Consider the following 10,045-nt stretch of genomic DNA (forward strand, 5'->3'; position numbering starts at 1 on the left):
TGTTTTCCTATACCTTTTCTTAACTGATTTCTTAGTGTTGTATCTTTTTTAATCCAGAATATTAATAAAAAATTAAAACATATACATACATTTAACTTTAGGTGGTTAAATTCCAACTTTTTAAATTTGTTTTCTCAAAAATTGTAAGTATTGTGTCTTTTTTTTTTTTTTTTTATTCAAGTAAACAATTGTAATTCTACTGAAAGTTATTCATTTTCAAATTAAAAGAAAAACTTCCTTCCACTGTCCCGCCTTTCTTGTTCTTCTTCGTGGTTTCCGGTCCTCAGTGGTAACTTCCGGTCACAGCAGCGGTACTTGGGTCGGTCCTCCGCAGTGTAAACATTTGCTTAAACTTAACTTCTGTGCTGCTATTTACTCACAAAACTAAAGTGAAAGTTTCTCTTGGAGCTTAGACGTTGGTAGCCGCCCTGTGTGCGTCATTGAACCGCAAAAGAAGCAATGTTTCAGCGGTTGTTTGGTTAGCTTACAGTTAGCATGCTTGCTTCACCTGGATCGATTAAGTGTCACGATGACCGAGTTTAGATGTCGGAGGTCAGATAATCCTGAAGATGATGAGCAGCACAAGGATGAGCAGCAGGAAGAGAGTAACCGTAAGTTACCTACACTAACATAAGATAAATCACTGAGTAGGTGCTGAGTGTCTTCACATCTGGACAGATGTTGAAGAGGAGCATCAGGCAGAGGAGAAGGACCAGGTTAAAGAGGTGAACTCACACGAGGCTCCTGGCAGGAGACCCAGCAGATTAACTACATGTAAGTGCATTCATTAATAAACAGTAATATACTACACTGCCAAACATTCACCCAGCTTTCAAAACACAAAGATACAATCTGAGGATGGACCAGTTAAACTTTCAATGGTGGACAATCAATAGAAGAAGCCAGTAGGTCGATAATTATCAGGCAGAACATGAAACTTGTCTTAAATTGGGGCCTAAACACAAAAAATATTCACAGATGTAATCAAATTAAGATAGTAGCACAATATTGAACTTTATTTGTTTATACGATGCAACACTTTGACTGTGTTCGAACCATAGACTGTAAAAAGAATGGACGGGACAAGCTCCCTGGTGGAGTGAAGCTTTTATTTTTAGAGCTCCCCCCACTGACTGTCTGCAGTATAGGTCATAAACGCCGCCTCCTCGATGATAACAGATGGGATTTGGGTCAAATTGTAAAGTTAAAATACTCGTCACTAAGAATGTGGGATATATTACTTCCAAGTTTCCCAAGATGCACCTACAATGACAAAAACCTGAAGCACGCTGAGGCTAAATATCTACGTTGATTCTCCAATTTTACTTTGAAAGTTCTGAAAACATTTGAAGTGATAAAGTGACCAAGTAGAATATCAACATCCATAAAACTCACATAGACACATTTCATGATGACAATATGGAGATTTCTTATTGCCCTCCATTGTGCTACTGACTAAACAAGAGCCTTATATACAAGTGTTAAAAAACTCATGGAAGACAAGAAGAGATGCTTTTATTTTGAAACAGGGATGTTTGATTTTTAGCTTGAAGCCGATCCCAGGACTATTTTACGTTCAGCTCACAATGCATCATGGGACGGTTGAGTATGACGAGTGACCAGTATACGTACGGCTATTTCTCACATACTCAATCTTTGCATACTATCTAATGTAAACACACTACATACTCATTTAGACGTCAGAGTAGTACGTTAGTATTAGTTATACGTTAGTGTGATTAGTATGTTAGTATGAGTAGTACGTTAGTGTGAGTAGTACGTTAGTGTGAGTAGTACGTTAGTGTGAGTAGTACGTTAGTGTGATTAGTATGTTAGTAAGACACTGATTGTGGTCCTGTGTCTGAGAGTTAAAATGATTTATTTGTGTGTATTTATTTGTTTGTGTGACTGTTTGCTCCACAGCTGGTTTCCTGCAGCGTCTGCTGAAGGTGTTTTTTGGCTGTTTGGCAGCGTTTGCCTGTGGGATGCTGTACGGCATCTACCTGTCTACGTATCATGACAGGATGTTCTCGTTTTCAACGACTCAGGTGGAGACTTGATGTGACTAGAAATCCTCCTGCTTCTGTGATTGCTGTAACGTTTAACACTGTGTGTGCGTGCGTGTGTGTCAACGTGTCAGGAGTTGGAGCGTGAAATAAGTTTCCAGGGCGGCAGTGGGCTTTATTACTACTACTACAAACGTCTGATAACAGCCCCATCATTAGAAAGAGGTACACACACACACACACACACACACACACACACACACTGACTGAACTGTTGTACCATTTGATCATTCTCTCTAAGTCTCCATGCTCCTTTTTTAGCTTCTCCATTAGCAACAAACTGCACTGTAATGTGTCTTCTACCATCAGAACAGCTTCAGTTTCAGACGGAATCATAATCTTTTAACTGAATTAATAGCATGTTGCTACGACCGAATATTAGGCCACAATAAAATAATGAAAAATCTTGGCACTATGTGTGTTTTTCAGGCTTACATGAGCTGATGGAGGATAACAGCACCATCTCAGGTCAGACCATCAATGCTGTGCAGCGTCTGTCTCTGTACCCAGAGCTGATCACCAGCTTCATCTACAGAGTCACTAACTGGCAGGTCAGAGTTTCACCTTTGACCTTTTTCTCCTAAAGTTGTAGAAACGCTCTGATAAGCCTCAGTGTTTAAAGATGAATCCTGATCATTGTAAACTCCTGCTCTCCAGGAATTAACGGATCCCATCTACTTCTACGTGGGGGTGGTGTTTGGTCTCCAGGCCATCTACGTCACGTCTCTGTTCGTGTGCAGCTGGGTGATGAGTGGCACGTGGGTGGCAGGCATGCTGGCTGTGAGCTGGTATGTGATCAACAGGTGAGAATCCACTAATGAGGAATATATCACCTCATGTTGTCAGACAGACAAAGACCTGAACCTTTTCCTTCACCTCGTAGACCTGACACCAGTAAGTTGGACCATGGCATCGCTCTGAGGGAGAACTGGGCTCTGCCGTACTTCTCATGTCAAGTGGCAGCGTTGACTGGATTCCTCAGCAACAACATCAGCTCTGCCACTGAGGTGAGACTCCTGTAGACATGGACTTTGGTTTATATAACACTTTAATTACCACTAAAGAAGTTTCAAAGTGCTTTACATTCACACACTAATGAGACTCAGTCCAGTTTTGTGGCCCCTAAAGAAAACGCACAAAATTACAGGAAGCAAAAATACAGTTACTCCAAAAACACATAAACGATTATTAATATACATAAAAATACACCAAACAGCAGCAAAAATACACAAAACAACTGCTAACATACACAAAGTTACTCCAAAAATACACAATTATATACAAAATTACAGGAAAATGCACAAAATGACAGAAAAATACACAAAACAACCTAAAAGATATACAATTATTCCAAAAACACATAAAATCACTATAAATATTCACAAAAATAACAGAAAATACACCAAACAACAGCAAAAATACACAAGACAACAGCAAAAGCAAACAGTTTTTCCAAAAACACATATAACGACTAAAAATTTACAAAAATAACAAAAAAGTACACTAAACCACAGCAAAATTACACAAAACTACTCCAAAGTTACACAAAATGACAGTTAAATCAACTTAAATATGTGTGTGTGCTCCCTCCTCCCAGATGTTGTGCTATCTGACCATGAGTGCCACCACCTTCACCTTCCTCCTGGTATGGGACAACAGTCACTACGTGCTCTTCCTGCAAAGCCTCTGCCTCTTTCTGATGGACTGCTTTGACCTGGTGCCACCGCAGAAGGTGTCGCATTTTGTGAATTTTTGTCTTTTTTTAATGTGTTTTTTAAGTCATTTTGTGTGTTTTGGTTATCGTTATGTGTTTTTGTTGAAGATATTGTTATTTTATTAAATCATTTTGGATATTATTTGTCGTCGTTTTGTATTCATTTTGTGTATTTTTGTTGACTTTTCATGTGTTGTTGTCATTTATGGATTTTGTTGTCTTTTTGGAGTTTTTTGTGCATTTGATTATTGTTTTGTGGATTTTGTTGTGTTTTTTTTGTGTGTATTTTTGTTGTCACCTTTTGTGTTTTTGAAATCATTTTGAGTACATTTGTTGTCGTCATTTTGTCTGTTGGATTCATTTTGTGTGTTTTTGTCGTTTATATTTGTTTGTGTATTTTGGTCATTTTTGGCGTGTGATTTATAAATGATGAGTTTGTGTGACTGTGATCCTGCTTCACACATGTTCTTGTGTTTCTCCGTCCTCTTCCTCACTGTGACCCACAGATTGCTGACATCCACAGAGTCTACCTGGGTTCTCTGCTGTTGGTCTACGTTCTCCAGTTCCAGAACACGGCTCTGCTCAGCTCGCCTCTGCTTAGCCTCCTGATTGGCTCAGTGCTCGCGAGGTACTTCCAGGTAGAGTTCTTATCGTCACGTCACAGCTCTAAATGTTCTCTTTGTTTATGGTCGTTTTCAAACCGTGTTCTCTGTATCATTTCTCAGTGTTTGGGAATAAATGCAGATTAACATCGTTTCTGTTTCTCCTCCAGCACAAGATGAAGATCGGACCTTTAGTGGCTCGAGTGATGAAGCTGTTTCTCCATTTCCACCTGGTTTTCACCACTAGTCTCACCTTCAGTTACTTAGTGAAGGTAAAGTTTCACTAAGACTGGTTTTAAAATGTTCTGCTATGAAACATTGACCAGTTTTCTTCATTTTCAGAAGCTGTTGCCGCCCAGCGACGGCGACTTCATCTTCAAGTTCTTTGAGGTTAAATTTGGCCTCAACATAACAACGTGAGTGTCGGGATTCGTTAGCGCACTTCTGTTAGCGTGTGTGTGATTTTTGCTTTTGTCATTTCAGCGACTTCGTACCAAACTTCCTGTTGTGCCAGGACAGTTTCCTCTTTCCCAGCGTGGACCTGTTGGTGCGGCTGACGCAGGCCTCCGTCCTTCCTTTCTACGTCCTGGTGCTGGTCGTCTGCTTCCTGTCCACGCTGCACGCCGTCTACACACGCCTCAGGTCAGTGTAGTGACAGCAGGGCGTGAGTGGTTGCATGTTCTCCAGGGCTGGAACGATTCATCATAGCAACGATTGGCGTCACAATTTATCGTTGTCGATTCTATTCATGGATATTTGTTAATTTAGAACGATTTGATCTGAAACCATTCAGTGACTTGAAATCTTTTCACTAACTTTTTATCCAAAATAAAAATGTAACCAGTGTGACTGAAATAAATCCATGAATATTGGATAATATTAGCCCAATTTAATTTAATTTTATTTAATACAGGTGAGGTTTTTATAGATTCCTGATGTTTCTTGTAAGGGAATAATCTATAAATTAATTATGGACTTAAACAAACAAGTAAACAACATTTAATGACAAATATATTCATATTTTATTTGAATAAAGTCCAACTAACACTTTAGTTTAAATTAACAGGATGTTAACTCAATATATTTTCAATAAAAATAAATATTAGGTTTACCTGACCCTTCTGCTTGTTTTTATACATAAAAATAATATTATACTGTATATTTAAAAAATGATGATCTATTCGGATTAAAATAGCAGTAGTTGAACCTGATACTTTTTCCTTGATTTTAACATCTCTATTATCAAAATCTTTTTTAAAACACATCCATATAAAGTTCACTGTGCTAAAATCCAATGCGTTATTTCTTTATATTGATACAATTGATTGATTTACCTTTTAAAACCATTTTAGATCGATTCATGTCATCAGGAAGGACAACTTGCCGAGCACAGATTGATGTAGTTGGATCATAGGAATATGAATGGATTGATGGATCTAATGGATGAATCGTTACACTCTTAATGTTCTCTGGTTCTCAGCGGTCAGCCAATGGCTGACAAGCGCTCAGCTGGTGATGCAGGAGTAGGAGGCTGTCCCGCGGTGGCGTACCACGTGTTTCACACCCTGTGTTTTGGAGGACTCACGCTGATGTTTGACGGGTAAGCTCGTTGACTTGTTCTCACGCTCCTCCCTTTTGTCACGTGATGCTCCTCCTCCCTTTGATCACGTGATGCTCCTCCCACAGGATGAAGTTTTTCTGGACTCCGCACGTCTGCATGTTTGCAGCGTTTGGCATCTGCTCACCTGAGCTGTGGATGACGGTGTTTAAGCGGCTGAAGCTGAAGTCTATCCACCCCGTGGTGTTGGTCAGTACACGTCCATGCACAGTTATCCTAGATCAATGTGAATAGATCACTGTGAATAGATCAATGTGAATAGATCAATGTGAATAGATCACTGTGAATAGATCAATGTGAATAGATCACTGTGAATAGATCACTGTGAATAGATCAATGTGAATAGATCGCTGTGAATAGATCGCTGTGAATAGATCAATGTGAATAGATCAGTGCTTCTCAAACCTTTTTGGTGTATTCCTTGTTTTTAACAAAGGTGAACTTTCACGTGTCCATTTCTTCCCAAATAATCCTGACAAATAACGCAATATTTTCAAATTCATTGAACTAATGGAACAAGTACCGTCATATTTAATAATACAAAAAAAAAAAAAAAAAAAAAAAAAAATAATACATAAAAAAATTAAATGAACTAATCGTCTGCATAAACACAAATGTAAAAGTGCAGCAGTGAAAAATACAGGAAATAACCAAACATTGTTTATCATCTATGACAAAAAGCTGAAGAAAACCAAAAAGGAAATTCATTTTTTAAGTCGTTATTTTGCACTTTAGTTCCACATTACATTTTGTTCCCTGTCCATAACTAATACAGTCTAATAATTTAATGCTCTTTTAATTTCTGCTACATTTTTAGTTTTCTAATTATGACTTTGTGTGTCGGTGTTTTATTTAGTGTTAATGATCTTTATTGTCAGTGATTTAAAGTCCTAGTGGTATGATAAAACAAGTTAATTTTAATAGAAGATGAAGAACCTAATGATCATTTTAAATGAAAACATGTTTTAATCTATTAGACACCGTTCCATTTTTAGAAGGTTTTTTACTGGTTCCTTATGACGTGTTTTGCCTCTAGCAGCTCAGTTCAGAATCTACTTCAACGACATCTTAACGTGTGAAAACATGAGTTCTAAACACATTGATTTTCCTTTAACAAACACGTCCATGTATGGTTTATTCTCCTCTCTCATGTCATTTCTCTCTGTAGTCGCTGATTCTGAGCACAGCGGTTCCCACCATCATTGGCTTCAGTCTGTGGAGAGAGGTACAGTTTAATCCCTTCCTCCTCCTCTTCCTCCTCCTTCATCACATGCTCCTCTCACATGTCGTCTCCTGTGCCGTAGTACTGCCCTCGGGTCATATCTGAGCTGTCTGAGCTGCAGGAGTTTTACAACCCAGACCTGGTGGAGCTGCTGAGCTGGATCAGGTGAGCTGTGGAGATCCTCACGTTGTCCTCACAGGAAGCTGTAACGCCACGGCCTCTCCTCACAGGATGCAGACTCCGGCGGCGGCGGCCGTGTTCGCAGCAAGCCCTCAGCTGATGGGGACGGTGAGGCTGTGTTCTGGTGCCGCCGTCACCAGTTTACCGCTTTACACAGACGTGGAGCAGCTGAGGAGAGCTGAGGACGTGAGTGAGATGCACGAAGCATTCCAACACATGGAGTGGGAAAACAAGATGTCACATGACTTAGGAAACAAAATGAATATATTTATTTTAAAATAATCCGTAATAATAAGAAACAGACATCTTCCACATTCCATGTCATTTCAACAAATGGTCCACGCACTTTATTCAATAGGGTGACACACACACACACACACACTCACCCTCTGTCTTCTTGCAGACCTACCAGGTTTACTCCATGAGGTCAGCGGAGGAGGTCTACAAGCTCCTGAGTTCCCAAAAAACCAACTACGTGATCATTGAGGAATCCATCTGCAACGAGCTCGCTCTCAGTAAAGGCTGTCGGATCAAAGATCTGCTCGATATCTCCAACGGACATGTGAGTTTCACACTCTCGGGTTGAGAACTGCTGTCCTGCATGGTTTAAATCAGGGGTTCCCAAGTCCAGCCCCGGAGAGCCCCTGTCCTGCATGTTTTAGATGCTCCCCTGGTCCAGCACAGCCGATAGTAAAGGAAAGGTCATTATCAGGGTTTCTGTAGAGCCGTATCAGGGTTCTCACCAGGAATAATTTTTCACAGCGTAGGGGGATCTCGTGGTGTACGAGCGAGCGCCACCTGCGCAAGTGTTGTAGGGGTGCCCAAGATACCCCCCCAGATTATGAAGCACACTGTTTATATTGGACAGTGATTATGGGTTACAAAGCAGAGGATGCACACAGGCAACATTGGGGGCCACATGTGGCCCTCAATCCAATTTTGTGCTGCCCCCAAAACAGAATTATATTTCTTAAACTTGGAAGTTCTATGGAGAACAACATATTACACAAAACTCCAGAAACACAGAAAACGACAGCAAAACAAAACAAAAGAATTGATAAAAAAAACGAGTCATAAATCACACAAAATGACAACAAAAACATTAACATATACAAAAGGACTTCAAAGACACATGAAATTACACAAAATAACTGGAAAATACACAAAATGACAATAAGAACAGAAAACTATAACAAAAACACACAACAAAAAAATCCATATTCACGAGAAAATCTACAAAATGACGTTTAGTACGCTACTTTTAATCCACCTTCTCCGTGTGTTTCAGGTCGTCTTTGACAAAGGAGAGATTTTTTCTTTCACCAAGAACGGACGATTCTGCCACGAGATAAAACTCAACTACTCGCCCTACACCAACTACTTCACCCGAGTGTTCTGGAACCGCTTGTACCACGTCTACAAAGTCAACTCCGTCATATCGTTTCAATACTGACGCACAGCGATGATGTTACTGCATTTCAGGAGAAGAATGTTGATGTGAAGCAGCAAATGTTGCCTTAGATGATGTGAATATGAAGTTATTTGATGCTGCTCACACACACAGCAGCAGATTCAAAGCTTCCAGTTGGATTTTCTGCAAACAGTCAATCATTTAAAAAGGTTTAGTTGTTCTTTATCACATGCAGTGAGCACTAAACTGTTCACCAAGGGTTTTGCAGACACACGTCACACCTGGTAGGTTTTACTGAAGGTCAAAGGACGACCTCTGTGCGTCGCATGCATTAAAGATCAGATCAGATGTTTGTAAGAAACCAGTGCCAAAAATCCTCATCAAGTGTCTCTTTAAGTTTCAAATGTTGGAAACAAAGTGAGTGGATTTTTTGTTTCATTTTCCACATTGTTTTTTTTGTTTTCTGTATTAAAAGATTTATTAGGATTTTAAATTTGTATCATATGCAGGTGTAACCATAGAAACCATCTTTCCGCATCTATATTTTGACTATTTTGCAGGAACACGGCCGCCTTTTCCGAGGTGGTGTAATTTATTCATCTTTATGCAACTTCTTGTCGATGTCTGTAAATGAATAAAGTGATGACGCTGAATGAGAAATGTCTAAGGAAAATGTGTCAATGTTGGAATATCATGATGATGATGATAAAGCAACATTCTGTGATAGATTTCCTACAAATCAAGAAAAGGCCTCATTAGGATTTATTCACTTCAGTAAAAAAAAACTACACCAGTGATGATTCCCAACCTTTTTCTTGTCATGACTCCATTTTTATATCACGGAGACTTTTTTTTTCTCTAAAATCATGTTTGTTTTACAAATACAGAGTAGTCAGTATCAGTGCACAAAGTAATAAGCTCAGATATTTTTGTACTGCATTTTTTTTTTAATTAAATTTATATTTAACAAAGTCAAAGTGTAGAATACAGTTTTCATTTGAGACAAATAGAAATTATTCAAGGTCTTCTGTGATATATATTCTTTTTTTTTTTTAATTACACAAAATTGATAAAATGTTGAAACATTTAAACAAAATTGTAATTAAAAATAAGAATTAAAACAAAAATCATTTAAAAAGTTTTACTTTTTTCAAATTTTTCTTTTTAAATTTTAAGAATATTTAATTTTTAAATTTTTTGAAATTTAAAAATATAATTTTAATCTTTTTTTT

The 10,045-nt window shown here is 38.6% G+C and overlaps 1 protein-coding gene across 1 annotated transcript; it reads left to right on the top strand.

Annotated features, from left to right (window-relative positions):
- The first annotated feature begins 299 nt into the window (after nt 1-299).
- LOC114471781 (probable C-mannosyltransferase DPY19L4) lies at nt 300-9,473 on the top strand. The gene is made up of 19 exons (XM_028460695.1): nt 300-611; nt 679-774; nt 1,924-2,048; nt 2,141-2,231; nt 2,496-2,617; nt 2,724-2,869; nt 2,950-3,073; nt 3,664-3,798; nt 4,287-4,418; nt 4,553-4,654; nt 4,725-4,798; nt 4,866-5,024; nt 5,863-5,982; nt 6,069-6,189; nt 7,169-7,225; nt 7,305-7,387; nt 7,453-7,588; nt 7,806-7,964; nt 8,691-9,473. The coding sequence occupies exons 1-19, from the start codon at nt 530-532 to the stop codon at nt 8,853-8,855; spliced, it is 2,229 nt and encodes a 742-aa protein (XP_028316496.1). The 5' UTR covers nt 300-529; the 3' UTR covers nt 8,856-9,473.
- The last annotated feature ends 572 nt before the right edge of the window (nt 9,474-10,045 follow it).

The sequence above is a fragment of the Gouania willdenowi genome, chromosome 11 (assembly GCF_900634775.1).
Source record: "Gouania willdenowi chromosome 11, fGouWil2.1, whole genome shotgun sequence".
NCBI classification, from domain to species: Eukaryota; Metazoa; Chordata; class Actinopteri; order Blenniiformes; family Gobiesocidae; genus Gouania; species Gouania willdenowi.